Source organism: Empidonax traillii, unplaced genomic scaffold (assembly GCF_003031625.1).
Source record: "Empidonax traillii isolate 1590-97213 ecotype Southwest subspecies unplaced genomic scaffold, ASM303162v1 scaffold135:size1941959, whole genome shotgun sequence".
In the NCBI taxonomy this organism is placed as follows: Eukaryota; Metazoa; Chordata; class Aves; order Passeriformes; family Tyrannidae; genus Empidonax; species Empidonax traillii.
In genome coordinates this window covers 657,923-675,125 of record NW_020955328.1, presented here as the reverse complement: position 1 = coordinate 675,125, position 17,203 = coordinate 657,923, and the positions used below count along the sequence as shown (strand labels likewise).

The following is a 17,203-nucleotide window of genomic DNA, read 5'->3' as shown; positions in this document are numbered from 1 at the left end:
GGCTGGAGCTGGCAGCAGCCAGTGCCCAGGTCAGGGAGCCACACTTGGAGTTTTGGACTGGAAAACTGACAGGCTGCTAAAGTTGGACAAAGCCATTCGGCATTTGAATAATTTAACTTCCATTAGGAATTGTCACAGAGCCTTAAAATGTGTTTTCTGTGGGCTAAGGAACACTGGTGGGTCACGAACCAGTGTGGGATGGTTCCAGATGGACTGTCCAGCCTGTGATCTGACACAATGCTGCTGTTAATAGGCAAGGTCATTGGAGAGTCTGGGACATCATCTTTGTCCTGTCTCAGTGGTGTGTGAGTCTCTATAATAGCAAACTGTTAAAGCAGCTGCTTTGCTTTGCTTAAAAATTCAGTCAATGTGCTTTTTTCCTCCAGTAAGAAATCCATTGGTAGATGTATACACATACACTGTTTTATTTTCTTAATGATCTCACACTTACGTGCTTGCTTTCCTCACCTCTGCTTCTGCTACTCGATAGTCCACTAAACGTTGTAGATTGGTTTTTGTCATGTTTTGGTAGGGCTCGGTGCCTGGCAGTGACTCTCCAGAGAATGAGAGTGGGTGTCATGGCCTGTTCCGTGTGCAAATTTTATGTACCCAATCAAGCATTTCCCAGATAGGAGATCTGATAACTGCACACCCTTTCCGTGCCTTTTTGCCTTAGGCCTGGGAGTCTTTTGGGTTTGTGAATTTTTCTGAGATTTTTAATGTCATCCTATGCTCAGATGTATTTTGAGATATGCCAAGATGTGATTGATAGCAATACCGTGTACTGAATAAGTGCTATGTTGGTGTCACATGCCCTTGAGTATGAGCTGCGTTGTTTGTTCAAAAGTGGTGTGCCAAACATGCCTGGGTGAGCAGCTGAAATGCTGGTGGGACCAGGGCAGTTACATATCTCAGGGTAAGGCTTTCTGGAAAAGCCTGTGTGATTAAGAGTCAAGCAACTGAGGAAAAAAGTTCACTGACTAATAAGAAAAACTTGCAGAGTAATCCTGTTAAATCCCCCTCCTTGTGGTAAGTCCTGATGTAAATTTATAGGTGTTCTATAAGTGAAGGAAGGTTCACTTCCCTTGTAGAACAGACTCTATCAGCAGTTTCCCACACCGCCCCTGAGAACATTCTTTCATTATCTTGCTCCTGTGTAATAATTGCACGGAGCAGTCACAAACTTGTTTTTCTACCAGTTGAAACTACAGAACAATGTGTATGCCTTGACCTGGATTCAGGGAGAGAAAAAGTCGCTGTTGGCGAAGTCTCCACCTTGAAAATTTGCCATCAGCATGGCAGAGAGTTGCTAAAGGCTTATAATGCGTAATTGAAACGCCTGAATGCCTGCAAGGATTCTTTGAGATAAGGATTGTCTTTGAAAACATTTTAACCAGAGGTCTGGATTGTGTCATTAATCCCTTCTATAGTCCTATTACTTCTTAAAATTGTATTATTTCTGGCATGATTAGCCTGCGATGTAAGTAGAAGCTGCAGATTTCGTAAAGAATCGTTTTTCTTGCTATGTTTCATGTCAGACTATTTTATAAACTTTTACTGTAGTTCTTAAATAAGACATGTATATGCATGTTATGTATGATCAGCAAAACAAGAGGCTTCTGGTGGTAGAGGAGAGAGCCTTCTGCACAGGGCACCCTGCAGCTGTTCCTAGACCCAGGGCCTGCTCTGCTGCTGTGCTTGTGACCTGCTCCCCAAAACTCTCCCTCTTGCCCTTTGCCCCAGCCCTGTGCTGGCCCCTCGAGGGATGGGGGGCTCTGGGGTGACTCCACTCGTGGTGTTTGGTGCCAGATCTGCCGGCTCCGGCTTGCTGTTCCTAAAGGCGTGGTGACAGCTGAACTGTCTTCCTTGATGTTCCCCCACGCTTCCAAATTATATTTATTAACTTATTTTTTGCCCCATATCTCTATATAATTTTTGCTAAGTTATTTTTGGCTCAGATCTCGGTCTGTGATCTCCTTATCCCCAGCTGCAGTCGGTGCCTAACAAGCGAAAGCTTTGAGCCCTCAGTAGTGTGTTGAAAGCACAGCCCGGTGCCTGTGCTGAGTGATGGAGAACTCCTGCCTGCTGGGCCCTGTGCTGCGGGATTCACCCGGCCTGGAATGTCCTCACAAAGCAGAGCAGGGAATTGAAATGTGTTCTTCTGAGAGCAGCAGTAAGTAAAGCTGCCTTTCTAGCTGTTCTCTCAATTAGCTCCTGGGAGATTTTCCTGCTTTTCTAGTTTCTCCTGGGGATATGTGACCCGGTAGCACATTGCTATAAATAATGGTTTTACTGGTATCAAAGTAAGTACGGTACACAAACACAAAGCAACATTTTCAGCATCTTTTTCTGGATGCTGTAAATACCAGGTTTTCAAACAGGCTGTTTTCTTTCTTTCTTTCTTCTTTCTGTTCTTTGGTATTCAGGCCTGACAGTTCTGATCTTCAGAACTAGGGCTGTTAGTTTTGTGCTGCCCCTTCAAGTGAAATTGCTGGTGAATGGTACAAAGCTGCCAAGGCAGGGAGGTGAGGGGCAGGGTGACATTGCTGCAGCTACGGGGGGAAAGGAATTTCTTCCCAGCTGGATACTGCAGGTGAGCATCACTTGTCTGTAGAAGTGGGTTATTTAAAAGAAAAAGAGAAATAGGCCTTAAATGCAAATGCCACAGCACCCCATTTAACTCCTTCCCCTATGGGAGATCACCCCAGGGCACTGGGAAAAGCAGATGGATACTGGATGGAAGCGTTTGGAAAGGCAGACAACAGCCATGCCAAGCCTGGGTGCACAGCTGAGGGCAACTTCAACAGCTCTGCAACGTGGGCAGCAATTTTTGAGTCTTAAAAAGGGTCCCACAACTAGAAAAAAAGAGCATCAGTAAATCTGTGGCAGCTGTTGACATAAATCAGACTTCTGTGTTATTTGATTAAAGACCAACTGTTTTATGAAACCTTTCCCTCTCCCTGAGGAGGCAGCAGGACAGCTCTGTCCATGGGAGGAGGGTGAGAGTCCACAGGACGCTGATCCCTGGGGTCAGGTGCCTGGTTATGTTCTGACTGAACACAATTTTGTATTCCCAGATAAATGTCTAAACAAAACTAAAGAGGTCTGGTACTTGGAGGTACAAAGCGCTGACAGTTTTCTTAAGTGAAGCTCAGCATCAGGAAAATCTCAGAAATTGGGGGATCTGAGCTCAAAATCTTTGACTCTCTGCCTTCAGTCAGAGAGAAGAAGATGGATATCCGCTCATATTTTTGGGGGTAGTGGCTGGAAGAATTTTCAGGCATGCAGCAAATATTTTCCTCTACATACAAGCTCTCCGAGATAATGTTTATTTTAAAATGTTTTCCTTTGTAAAAATTTTGATAAAGGAATTAGGAAGGGGGTTAGACAAAGTTCAGACTAAATCAATAGGGGAAAAAAAAAGGTTATGCAGATTGTATTACTATTCGTGTGTAATTAGCATTGATATGAGAACTTTAATTAAGGCAACTGTAAACTGCCTCATGGCTCTCTGCACAGCAGATATGAACTTACTCAGCTGTAGATGGTCAAATTCCACGTCCCAAAATTCAGTTTCAATCTGAACTGGTTTTGGTAAAAGCTGACTGTTGATTCTTGTGTTTTATGCAGCCACCATCATTTTGTAGCAGAACAGCTGCAGAAAATGAGTCCACCAAAAATCCCATTTTAGGTATTGTTTTGCAGTGACCTCCACTTCAAACTGTCTGGTTTGTATTTGTCTACGGGAACTCCAGAAATTACTTTCTATGAATTGGATTTGGATTTTTAACTTTGAATATATTACTTTTGCAGTCTTGCTCCACTGCTATTGTGAATTTTAACGTTTCCCTCGGTTTGGACAATGGCAAAGGAGTACTTCTGGTCTTGTAAAATAATGCAATCAGTTCAGACCTTGCCTGGAAATGCAGTGTGCCCTAAATATACCATAATACAGCATAAAATAAATGCTGAGGAGTTTGAGGGTCGTGTTTTTACAGCCAAGATAGTCATTCAGCTCTCGTGACTGTGCTGTCAGACAGAACGTGCTGGTGTTCTGCCTGGGCATCACCTCCTTTGTGAGGGAGTGTCTGGGGCTCACACCTGTGACACCTCCGTGTGTGATCCTTGGGATCCTCTGCTGGAATTCCTGGTCCATGGACTCCTCCTGGCAGCAGCTGTGGGTGTGTGGTCAGCTCCAACAGGGAAGAGAGTGAATCAGTGCCATCTGCAGTGTCTTCAGGGAGGAGCTTTATGAATGAAATTTTACACCTTTGGTTTTGGAGCAAGTATTTCTATTTAATGATATCTATTTAATTCCCAGGACACAGCAGCTTTTAGCTTGACTTTAGCAGGTCAGAGGTTTGGTGTCTTGCTGCCCTTTTTTTCCCCCTTTAAAGCTGGTAAAGCTTGGTGGGGGCCAGAAATTGCTGCCTCCTAAAGAGAAAACACCACTAATTAGCTGCTCAGTGGTGCTTGACCTTGTGAGCCGTGGGAGCTCTGAGCTCATGCTGGGATCAGATTGGTATGAATTTATGAGCCACTGCCTGGCCCGGCCCCACTGAGTGTCTGTGTCCTTCAGACTCTGCCTCTGCTGGACCCTAAAGCCCCAGGCCAGCCCAAAATGTGCTAACTGGTGATGAAGAATAATAACCTTGTGTTGCAGGGGTGTTCCCGAGGTCCCCCATGGCCTCGGAGTGCCATCCCCATGTGCTGTGAGGGACCTTTCAGTGTGAGTGCAGAGCTGGGTGAGCAGAGGCAAAGGTCCTGGAGGGAATAGGAAATATATCCTGGAATAGCAGACCTTTTCAGGTCGCTTTGAGCCGTTTCCCTCCATACAAAGAGTCTGATACCACCTTTCCCAGGTCCCCCCTGCCCCCTGATAGGAATACAGATGTGCAGCAGCTGTTAACAGGTGTCTGGACCAGGTGTTGGGCCCGACTGAGTTGGTCTGTGTTTTGGAATCAGATGTGGCACTTGGAGCTGAGGTGGATAGTTGAATACTCCAGTCTGATTTTTTACTTAGATATTAAAGACAACATGGATGTGAGACAGAAGAAGCCACCTTGGGTGTCCACTGTAGAGGAACTGCACGAGAGATAGAAAAGCCAGACACTTTTTAAGGACAGTGTAGTCATTGGGATACACAGCTGGGTGTAGATTCTTCTTTGGGTTCAGCATTACACTGAGATTAAAGTTATTTCGGTCATCCCAGTAAAAATATGCATATACTCTGTTCTGTAGTGAGGTTTGAGAAGCTCACCTTAAAAACTGGGATTGGGAATTGAGGCACCATAATCTCCTTGCTCTAGTTTTATGGTTCTCATTATAAAATTCTATTTTCAGAATCTAATTATTTTAAATTAAAATACTTGCCATGTGAAAAGCACCTTATAATTTCTGAGCTACTATACTTGTATCCCATAAGTTCTGTGGGAGAAAGACCAGTATTACACCTGTTTTACATATGTGAAAACTTAGATACCATGTGCTGTTGCTTCTCCAGATGTGAGGTGATTTGGTTATAGACCATTAAATAGTCTTACACTTGCCAGTGTTCTGTCAGAACGTTTTTCCCTCTTGGGAGAGGAAGAACAAAGCAGCAGACACTGGGCTGTGTGAGCCTGACCACTGAAGAGCCTCTGAGGTGGCTGGGGGTGTGTGCTCTGACAGAGGAGGGATCAGACTGATGGACTCAGGCTCTGTGGACGGTGCTCAATGCCCTTGGATTAATGCTTTCTTCTCTAGAGTTGTCTTCACCCTGTTTTGACTCCCTTCTGAGCTGAGAATGACAAGAACTCTATAATATTCTTTACTTTTCTAGAAAAATTGTCTAGCAGGAGTAAGTGATGCTCTAAATCTTTTATTCTGCAGGTCAGTAACAGATCCACGAGATGGAAAGAGAGTTGCACTCAAAAAGATGCCCAACGTCTTCCAAAATTTGGTCTCTTGCAAAAGGGTCTTCCGGGAGTTGAAGATGTTGTGTTTTTTTAAGCATGACAATGTAAGTAAATTCAAAGCAATTTTGAAATCTTTGATAAAACCTAAATGTAAAATGGAGCTCTGTAACAGAAGTGTGTTTTCTTTTAAGTTGTAGAATATCTAAAATGCTTTAAGAGCTCTCTAAATCTAATTTTAAGTTACCAGCTTTTCTGGAAACTCAGATATTACTGCTAATATAAAAAAGAAATTATCAAGAATCTAAAGATATTCATAATTGCCCTTCCAAAACGTTTGCAAATACACAGTCAATGCAGTTCTGCCCAATCTTATTTCAGGGCTTAGGTCACAGTCAGGCTGCCCAGAGCTGTGCCAGCTGGGCACACTTTCAGTGCTTAGATATTTCATACTCCATCGCCCTCTGCCCTGTGCTGGAGTTTATTGCTCTCATACCTGGTGAGACAGAACACTGCTCTGTTTGTGGGGCAGAATAAAGCAAAGTCAGATAAGAAAGGTGCAGCCTGACTGTCTTTTTGAAAGGGATTTATTTTGTTTGGCTGGAACAGGCCTTGACCTAGTGTGGTGTTTCCTAGGTACTCTCTGCCCTCGACATCCTCCAGCCTCCACACATTGACTATTTTGAAGAAATGTATCCTAAATATAAAAATAGAGCATCTTAATTGAGGTATGTGTGATTTTCATTAGCTTAGAAACTGCCAGTGGTTGGTGGGACCTGTGAAGTGGAACTGCAGAACCCTGGAGCCTGTATCTGAACAGTTGGTTTGAAGTGAATCCAGAGCTCTGGGCTGTTGCTAACCTTGGAGGTGAAATGGTGCAGGGCTGACCCAAAGCTTTGACTGTGCAAGAGCCAGAACGTGCAGGGACTGTGGGATTTACCAGCAGCTCCTGCTGCTCCTGGTGGGGATTCCCCCCAGATGTTTCTTTGAGAACTATACCCAGTAATTAACCTCCTCTCAGTTATTAGCACCTTAAAATACTTGGTGGTGTTGTCAGAGAGTCCAGGCTTTGAAGCCATGACTTTGGAGAGAGGTTTCAGGAGCAGCAGGGCTGTGTCTCCGCTGGGTCAGGCTCTGTGTCGGTCAGGAAAGCTTGCCCAGAGCTGTTTGTGCTGTGGAACGTGTCCCTGGTGCTCGTGTTCCTGCAGCCTGTGGGGAGCTGTGTTCCTGCACTGAACCTGAGTAAGAAACTTGACACGGGAATATCACCTTTTGGGTTGGTTTTTTTTTTTTCCTTTTCAAACTTTGGGTTCTTTTCTATTTGTGAGGTTGGGAATTTCTGCTTTCTAAAGTACTGAAAAGCGAGTCCTGGAACTGAGTGGGCTCTGACTCTGGTGGGAAGAGGAGTTCTCTCTTGCTCCTGTGGTTAGACTTGGGCAGATTGGTTTTAATTACTGGTGGGTCTTACCTCCTTTTTTGTGTGACCCACTTTTAAATTAATGGGTGAGAAATTCTCATTATTTTTAGATAACCTGAACTTTGTGAAATATGGTTTGATCTATTTATATAATACCTTGAATTGATTTGTGAAGAAAGTAGGTATAATCAACTTGATGGTTCTAACCAAAGTACAGCACAGTTTACTGGTGGACAAGCACATTAGTTGATCCAGAGTATTGCTGTGCTGTACAGGGGCTTTTTCATGTGAATTTGGATAAAGCTCCTAAATTTTGCTTTGATATTTCTTTCACGTAAAGAGCATATAAGTAGTGTTCAAAAACTGGAGTTTGGTTATGTGCACTAGTTCAGTGCCCTCATTTACAACAAGTCATATGAGTTATAAATCAGATCTAGGTTAAGGATTACTCCTTCTGTGTAATTGTACAATCAAGAATATTTAAATGGGATAAGCTTATTTTTATGAGCTTAGCTACTGCCAAGTTTTGAATATGAAAGCAAAATGTTAGTTTCCTTCATGGGTAACTGATTTTAAATCATTCTGACTAGTATTTTATAGGGTTGTCCTTTTTTTATATTAGGTTTGATTTCTCAACTCTGATGTTGGTAATAGAAGACTATTTGCTTTGTGCAGTCTTCTTTCTCTTTTCTTTTGAAATAGTTGCACTAAGTGTGCTAAGGACCCCTGAATTCCTTAAAAGAATGAATCAATAGGTGTTTTGATTTATAGTGCATTTTTAATTGCCTGTATTTCTGCTTACTGTAGTATAAGGAGAACTTACTTCAGATTGGTTTGAAGAAGATCAGGTAACGATGTCCCATATTTGAGGGTGTAGCTGTAAAAACTTCTTTTGTTGATCCACCAGTAGAGTTCCTAAACTCTGGAGGTGTCATGGGGACATTCCATTTCTACAGTATGATATGCTGAGCAGTGACAAAAGTGTGAAGAGCTGAAGCTGCTACTCTAGGATTTCCTTTCTTCTACCTAAGGAGTTACAGTGTCCTTTTTAGGGGAAAAATATAATAAAAGAATGACTAAAATGATATGAATGATGTGTTGCAAATGAGCTGGTACAGTTCCTTTAAATTATTCAGCACCTCGCAGGTACCAGCAGGAATTGCAAAGTGTGTTTTTTAAAGAGAACTAATTATAAAACCAACTTAAAATTTTAATGATAAATTAAAAGATTTCTTAGGAAACTGGTGATGAATAAAAGAAGTTTAATCTAGTGAGATTTTTGTTTTAGAATGAAAATTCTTTGCAAACTCTTAGTTTGAGATATAATTTGAATTTTTAATGAGATTTTAGATTGAAAATATTTGTGAGCATTTAGACTCTTACAGGGTGTTGATATTTTTGCCAATATCACCTAAGACAAAAACGAATACATAAGGGACCATACTGCTGGATCTTTGTAGAGCACCTAAAAATCCTTTCATTACAGTGAACGTCACTGTTAGTTCTTGACTGAACTGACTTGGCAGCATTAGGTTCATGGTTGGACTCTGATCTTAAAGGTCTTTTCCACCCTAAATGATTCTGTGGTTTACAGCTTTTTTTTGCAATTACGAAGTCTTCCACAGATTGTAATACTGAATTCAGCAACTGAAAATCCATGGATGTTATTCAGAGTTTCTATAGGAACTTCTGGAAAACTTTTCCCCTTAAAATGAGTATCAGAAGCAGCTGAAAAGACACCACTTTTATCAGTCTGTTAGAGTGACTGGGAAAGATTTTAACACCAGTAAAAGCAAAGGTGGGCGGCAATTCCTGCCCACTGATCTCATGAAGAGGTGAAAGAACTATTTTCTGGTGGATTAGGGAGTAAATCCCTCATATTTGTAGGGTGGAGGAGGGCAGGGAGGACCAAGGCAGGATGTGGTTCCTGCAGGCAGTGAGAGGGACAGGGACAGCGCTGTTGGGACCAGCAGCCTGTGTGCCCTTGGGGAGGGTTCCCTGGTCCAGCTGAACAGGATTAGTTTGTGGGGCCGTACAGCTGAGTTCTGAGGTGTGCAGGGGTGGAACAAAGAAGGGTCCAAGCCATGCTGAGAGCACCACATCACCAAGGGCACTTCATCCCCTTCCAGAACGTACCCGTCACTTTATCAGATTTACCAACTCAGCAGGTCCCAGCCAGTGGAGCAAGTGAAGTTCTTTTGTGCCTTTGCTTTGATAATTACTCTGAAGCAAACTGGTACATTTGTAGTTCTAATTTTATACAGCTGCTTAAGTAATTGCTGCTGTCAGGAGCAGTTTTCCCCTGGCAGTGGCTGCGTGTCCCAGCCCCGGTGGTGGTGGGTGGGTGGGCTGAGGGCAGGGTCCTGTGTGAGCAGGGGGCTGCAATCCCACCGGGGTTGGGTTGGTGGGCTGAGGGCAGGGTCCTGTGTGAGCAGGGGGCTGCAATCCCACCGGGGTTGGGTTGGTGGCTGCTGAACACTTGCAGCAGTGGCTGGGGGAAGCTGGCCCCGTTTGTCACAGACAGAACATCCTCAGAGCCCTCATCAAATCATCCAGAGACAATAATCAGATCGCTGCTCTCGGGGTTAATGGCACCTCTGAGCCCTGTCAAGAGCTTTATTTAATGCGCCCCAGACCTGGAGTGGTGCAGGTGCCATTTCAGGCCCTCATTTAATTTAAGCTGCTTTAGTTGGCATGGCAACTAGTTGAGACATCTGGGAGACATTATGCTCGGGATTGAGATTTAGGAGGATTTGTGGCGTGGCAAAACAAAAATCTTATCATAATAAAGTGCAGAGTAATGCTTTTGGGTTTTTAAAAATATTTTGCATTAAATTGAATGTAAGGATTTGTTGCAGCTATAAGGTAAACCCCAAATTTTAAAAGCCTGGCATAAATATTTAAGAGAGTCTTTGCTAAAGGAAAAGAAAAATTAGAGGATTACAAATTATGGTGCTGCAGGGATGGGTTTTTTCTTTATGAATTCTTTATGAATGCAATTTTAATTTTTCTCCCTCAAAAAGTTGGCAATATTTAATTTATAAAATGAATTTTTGTGTGGTGTGCTGATGGCAGCTGAACGGTTTGGCCAATGGGGATTTGGCTGGAGAGGGTTGGCAGAGCAACAGATGGAAGTGGAACATTGATTAGGTAGAAATGAAAGAAAATGGACATTTGATACCTTTCTGTAGAGTTTAACACTTTACCTCCTTCAGCCACAAATGTAATAGTATCAGAGACTCCTGTTTGAAATGTGACTGCTGAACTGAGCTGGGGTTATTTTAATGAATGCCTGCAGTGCCCCAGTGTTTATTGTGACGATTTCTGTCACAACTCCAGGCAGTTCTGATTGGGATTTGTGTGCAGGTGCATACGATGCTTGGGCAGGTGAAAGGATGGGCCCTGGGTACATGTAGGGAAGTGGGTGGATTTTCAAAACTCCACATTCCTGACTGGGACCCTCCTGAAGGTGCTTGGGATAACAACTCCACGGACTGGCAGCTGCTCCCTGGGCTGCTGGAACTGTTGATGTGTGACCACTGTGAGGAGGGTCCTGTAGTTGTGGGAATTTGTGTCTAACCAACCTTCAGGAAAAGTTTAAATGTTTCCAGATGCCATTAATTATATCAACTTTTTTTGTTCTGTTTTCTGAGTTGTAATTTGGCTTTGGAATAGCTTTGTACAACTACCTGAATGCAAACACTGTGGCTGTCTAATCTGTTTTCTTCCACAACTCCTTTTTTATTTTCATTCTTGTCAGAGTTTGGAGACTTCACCTCTGAAGCAGCTTTATCCTCTTTAACTCAGTAGTTCTGACCTGTAAGAGGCCAAATAAGTAGGAGTTAGTAAAAGTTTCAAGAGCTTCTGTGCCGGCCGTTCTGCTTTTCCTTAACCCATAACCTGCAGATATGTTGTTACTGAGTTGATGCAGAGTGACCTCCATAAGATTATCGTCTCTCCTCAGCCACTCAGCTCGGATCATGTCAAAGTTTTTCTTTACCAGATTTTAAGAGGTAACTTTTCTTCTTGTAAATGTAAAGAAAATTCCATAGTAGTAGTATTTTTTTCTGTTTCTTAATGTTTATTCTTAGGGCATCCTCGTCTTGAGTAAGTTGAATAAACAGCAAGCATGAATCTCTGTAGCTGCAAGAGCAGGGCAGCCCTGCTGCCTTCCAGCATAGTCAGGGGAAAGAAGAGTCCTGCTTTTAGAATCAAGGCACAGAAGGGACACCTAGACTGAGCCAAGTCGGGAAATATGTGTAACTGTACCCACTGCAGGTCAAAATTTTTACTGAAAAGCAGAGCAGTAAGAGGTGTATGCCAAAATTCCAGTGAGAGGATTAGCAGAGTATTCATGCCACGAGCAGGGCGATGATGTTTTGCTTTTGATTTGTTTTTGGTTGTTTTTTTTTTTTGGGGGGGGGGGTGGTTTGGGTTTGATTTTTTTTCTTTTAAAAAAGGATACATAAATTCCTTGCTCTCTCTAGTTTATATACTCCAAAATTTTATCCTCTCACTAAGTGACTGAGTATGCACTAGAGACTACAAGTTAGAGTCGTATTAAAAACTGAGCCACAGGCAAAGTCTTTGCTGATGAGGAGTTGCCAGGAAACTGTTGGCAGCCCTAAACTTCTTTTAAAAGGAAAATAATTATTTATTTTAATTTGCTTTAATATTTCAGGTCTGAAATATCTACATTCTGCCGGCATTTTACATCGAGACATTAAACCAGGGAACCTACTTGTGAACAGCAACTGTGTCCTTAAGGTGCTACTTACATTTATTGAAGATGTCCCTGTGTATGTGCTGGTTGTTATGGAGCAGTTGTTAATTTTTTAAACAAAAAACATTTGATGTGAACACTTAGCCTGAAAGTCAACTTAAAAGGAAAAAATCCCACAGATCTTAAAAAATTATAAATAAACATCTTCCTTTCTGCTTTTCTCCCTAAATCTCTGAAAGCAAGAGAGACTTGTGTGGGATCTCCTGTGCCTGGTGGCTGGGAGGGGCGGGGGGCTCTGGAGTGTCCCCAGTGTCAGGGGCTCTGGGTGTCCCCAGTGTCAGGGGCTCTGGGGTGTCCCCACTGTCAGGGGATTGGGGGTGTCCCCAGTGTCAGGGGCTCTGGGTGTCCCCAGTGTCAGGGGCTCTGGGGTGTCCCCAGTGTCAGGGGCTCGGGGGTGTCCCCAGTGTCAGGGGCTCTGGGGTGTCCCCATTGTCAGGGGCTCTGGGTGTCCCCAGTGTCAGGGGCTCTGGAGTGTCCCCAGTGTCAGGGGATTGGGGGTGTCCCCAGTGTCAGGGGCTCTGGGGGTGTTTGTGTCCGTGTTCTCCTCAGAGGAAGATGACACTGAAAGCCCGAGACACTTCCATTAACTTCTCAGGCATGAGGAGTTCTGGAGGACTCAGGTGTGTTGTACAGCTGTGTCAAACGTAAAAATTCGGTGTTTACGGGGATTTGCTCAGCATTCTAATTGGGAAATTTTGGTCTCTACTCTTAACCACTCTGGTTCAAGGGATTTTTAACAATTCTCCAAGTGAGAGTGAGTGGAAGGCTGAATCTTTAACATTTAGAGGTGTATCGTGAACAAACGAAGTTTGTTTGGGTTGAAATGCTCTGTACCCAGAGGTTGGATTTTTGTAGCGCAAAAATACTATTATAAATAGTATTTATAAATACTGTAATGCCAACTCAAAATGAACTGTGATTTCACATCAAATTGTAGACAGGTTAAATGACTGTGGAATAAAGTAAGCTAACTTTCTGCTGTGCCCCTTTCCCCTGGCACAGCAGATGATCTGATGTGTTTGAGTGCTGTTTGGGATTCCCTGCCTCGTTCCCAGAAGGTTACCTATTTGAACTGCAGGAAGTGTTTTGGTTATTTTAATTTTTTTATTTACCTTCTCAATTTAGATTTGTGATTTTGGATTGGCCAGGGTGGAAGAGTTAGACGAATCCCGGCACATGACTCAGGAAGTTGTCACTCAGTATTACCGCGCTCCGGAGATCCTGATGGGCAGCCGGCACTACAGCAATGCCATCGACATCTGGTCTGTTGGCTGCATCTTTGCAGAGTTGCTTGGGCGAAGGATATTGTTTCAGGCACAGAGTCCCATCCAGCAGGTATCCTCGTGTTCCCCTTTCAGCGTTGTTCCAACAGTAAGGAAGTTAATGTAGTACACATTAATCACCAGTCTACCTCTGATCACCTCGAAGTGGTACATTTACAGTAGATAGAAAAGGTCTGCAGCAAGGTATTAGAGATGGATGCATTTACATGTCTAAGAGAAGGAACAAGATGGACATAAAAATGTGCATCTTCAGTGTTGCTGGTTCATCTGTAGATTAGAAGGCACATAGCATTAAACTTGTGAGATTACATATGTTGATCTACTAAAAGTGTGCAGTAATATCTGTGATTTGCTCTCTGCAAAGTAGTGGGTTTGGACTGATCCATACCTTAAATGTGTTCTGTGTTAGCTTGGGAGCGTGGTGTGCTGGGGAAGTGCATTAGCACTGCCTGACAGCGTGTGCTCTCTCCTGCAGCTGGATCTGATCACAGACCTGCTGGGCACGCCGTCGCTGGAGGCGATGAGGACGGCTTGTGAAGGCGCCAAGGCACACATACTCAGGGGTCCTCATAAACAGGTACAGCCAGGGCTGGGTGGGGCACTGGGGCCAGGGAACCCTGCAGGCGTCACAGTTCCTCTGTGCAGGCTCCTGCTGCAGCACCACAGTGTTTCACACCTCGGGAGATTCTCAGGGCCTGTTGGTTGTAAATACTTAGTTTGGATATTCGGTCTCAGAGCTGTCTCTGCCTGTTAACCAGGGTTAATTTACCAGCAGTGGGTGCTGCAGTGACGTGGGTTAGTGGTGTAATTAGTCCAACTGCTGTGAAGACAGGGTGGGTTTTCACTACTGAAGTGCATTTCTGGGTTCTGCCTTCAGTGCAGTGTTTGACTCGATGACACAGGTGAAAGTCTCCCTTTCTGAAGTGACAGTGCTTTGATAGCTATTTTGAATGAAGATGTTAAATTTAAGTGATAGTATTGTCAAGAGACATAAATGAAAATAAATGAAAATTGGCAGTATAATCAGAGAGCCCCGAGGGGTCCCACACTGCCAGGATCAGGAGTGTTAGAGGTGGAACTTGTCCCCCAGAGCTGAGGGCAGAACCTCAGCCCCAGAGGGTCCCTGCACACCTGTCTGGTGACCTGAGCTGCAAGAGACTGAAGGCTGAGACAGAGCACACAACACAACTGAAGTAAAAGTTAATTTAAAAAAAGACAACAAGCAAAGCAGAGAAAAAAGGCAGCATGTTGTCTTTGTTCTGACTGCGCAATACAAAGTGCAAATGCTGTTAATAGACACAAAGAAATGCTTGTGCAGGCATCCCTACTGCAGGGATAGAGCTGTGTGGCCATCCAATATGGTCATTTTTATGGTTGTTAGTAAAAATTACAGAATTATTGACCTGTACATCAGATCTTGCCAGTAGTTAAGTTTGCATCTTTATTTTCTGCATGTTGAAGTAATTTCTCACATGTCTGTTCACCACAATAGTAGTTACCATAGAAATGAGCACTGCATGTATATTCTGCTTTATTATTGACATGTGGGAGTTCTGCCTCCTTGGCAGTTTGGATTCATTACATCAAGTTGTCTCTATTCCATTTCATGACAGGATTTTTTTCTTTGAGAATTAATAATAGGAGGATTTCCTACAGACTTTCTCTACCAGTTTTAAAACAAATCAAGTATATTTTTCTGCTGCCATGTGCTACAACAGTTGTAACTCTGAAACCCAGTGTCTCATGACCCACAGAATGATGGGAATACTAAAAAGCAAGTGAGGTGTAATGTTATAAAAAGTTTCCACTACAGATAAAATGTCCTTTGGCCATGAAGTTGTAGGAAATACACTCTAAGAGTTAGTTCTGTGTCAGCTGGGGAAAACAAGGTTCATTTTCCATGGATTGCCACAGGAGCTGAGCAGTCTCTGGAGATGGTGTGCTCAACTAGGGGATACAGAGCATCCAGGTGATTAATGATATTTCTCTGGTTTCAGCTTGAAGCAAACTTCATGTTTGAATGCAAATTCCTGGCTCTTTGTATCCTGAAATGGACCTCTCTGTGGTTATAAACAGTTAAAGTTACCAGTTTCTTAATTAGACTAATAGGGAGAGAAACTCAAGTTAGATACAGGCGATTACTTTGTCACACCAACTATTTTTACTCGCCGTAGGTGAGTGCAGTGGGAGGGGAGGGTGAAGCGTTTTGCTGCTCCTGGTAAAAATAGCTTAATGTGTGAAGGTTCTGATTAAACCCCCACCACACTGTGTGCTGGCAGAATGGGCATTTCCATACTCCACACACCTCTCTATCACCTGGGGGTTTGAAAGTTTCCCTTCAGACTGGGGGTCAGGGAGTTGTGCAGCTGTCCCTGGTGGGATGGGCTGTCCTTCTCCCAGGAAAACCTTGGAATCCAACCCTGGCTGTCCTGCTCCTGCCCTCTGCTCTGGGAGAGGCCAGGAAGAGGATGCTCCTTGCTTGCTGACAGGCTGACCCCTGATCCCATGGCAGTTACATCCCAGTGCAGTTCCATTTTCCAGTGCTCCTGCAGGGCTGCCCCAGCTCTGGCTGAGACACTGCTGTCCCCAAGAGCTGTCTCCAGCCATGTCTCCATGCTTCTGGGGTGGCAGGACAGGCTGCTGACAAGGGCCATAAATGGAGCCAAAAACAAGAGTCCTTCATTTGTATTGGATGCAACAGCTTCCATAAGTAAGGAATGTAATAGTGGTTTTCTGCTCTGGCATATGGATGAAACCTGGGTAATCACAGCGCTTGGCCCACAGTGCTTTTTTGTGTAGATAGTACTTAGAAAAATCAGGTGAAGTTACCAAATATTTCAGCTTCATATTCCATAGGCTGCCCTCAGAAACCAAGGCTGAGAGGTGCTCAGGGCTGCATATGGTAGTTCAGGGTTAACGTAGGCTGATGTCACTGTGGAGGTGTAATTGTCATTTATACTGGGAAATTTACAGCAACTGTGACATCCAGTACAGTCCTTCTGCCACTGTCAGTCAGCTGTGGATTGCCTGGGCAAGGAAAAACAAAGTAATCTATGATTTGGGAGAAACTGAGATCAGAAAAATGAACTACTGGAAATGATGGGGTTAATCAAACCCCTGAGCAGCTACAGCTGGGAGTGATGAGTGGTGTCTGTTAGAAAAATTAACTATAAGTTTGTCCAGGGATTACATCTGCACTAAGGGACAAAATGATCAATTAGATCTTTGCTGCAGTTGCTGAGTTTTGTGATGGTGATTACTGTCGGGCTGGAAAGCGTTGGGTACCGTGTGTCCTCTTTAACAAGGAGTTTGTCCTTGATGGCTACGGAATGGCGTGTGCTGAACAGGGTTTTCTTGCTGATGGATCTGACAGGACACTCTGTGCTTCTCTTCCTCCCATTCCCCCTACAGCCATCCCTTCCTGTCCTATATACACTCTCCAGTCAAGCTACACATGAAGCAGTTCATCTCCTTTGCAGGATGTTGGTCTTTGATCCAGTAAGTATGACTGAAAATTATCTCAAATACTTTTGGTTTGAACAGTTTTTTGTTGTCTGATATCTAAATGGCTGTTTTAAATCAAGGACTGCTTTAACTGGTTTCCTTCTGCATGGCATTGCAGTACTTTTGGTCTGTAAAAGATGTAAAAATGTCATAACCAGCCAATTAATCCCCCCTGGAATGGGGGTTTCACATTTAAAGCCGAGTGGTCTTGTGAAGGAAGCTGCTGACGGGTGAGGGTGTGTGTGACTCATGCTCTTTTCCGAGCTGGGTGTAGGTAGCAGAACATCAGCTACTTTGATGCAGTTCTAATTAGGGACACGGG

General features: G+C 43.7%; 1 protein-coding gene across 5 annotated transcripts in view; it reads left to right on the top strand.

Moving 5' to 3' along the window:
- The window catches only part of NLK (nemo like kinase), a 36,644-nt gene that overhangs the window by 16,122 nt on the left and 3,319 nt on the right, over window positions 1-17,203 (top strand). For 4 of the 5 annotated variants that reach the window (XM_027883859.1, XM_027883863.1, XM_027883858.1 and 1 more), the window contains 7 exons: window positions 5,872-6,001; window positions 6,531-6,586; window positions 11,218-11,324; window positions 11,993-12,110; window positions 13,243-13,429; window positions 13,853-13,954; window positions 16,789-16,875. In XM_027883859.1, the coding sequence (XP_027739660.1) occupies window positions 5,872-6,001; window positions 6,531-6,586; window positions 11,218-11,324; window positions 11,993-12,110; window positions 13,243-13,429; window positions 13,853-13,954; window positions 16,789-16,875 (787 nt within the window). Of the gene's footprint in view, window positions 1-5,871; window positions 6,002-6,530; window positions 6,587-11,217; window positions 11,325-11,992; window positions 12,111-13,219; window positions 13,430-13,852; window positions 13,955-16,788; window positions 16,876-17,203 lie in introns of all 5 variants that reach the window. The other variant, XM_027883862.1, reaches the window with a different exon arrangement.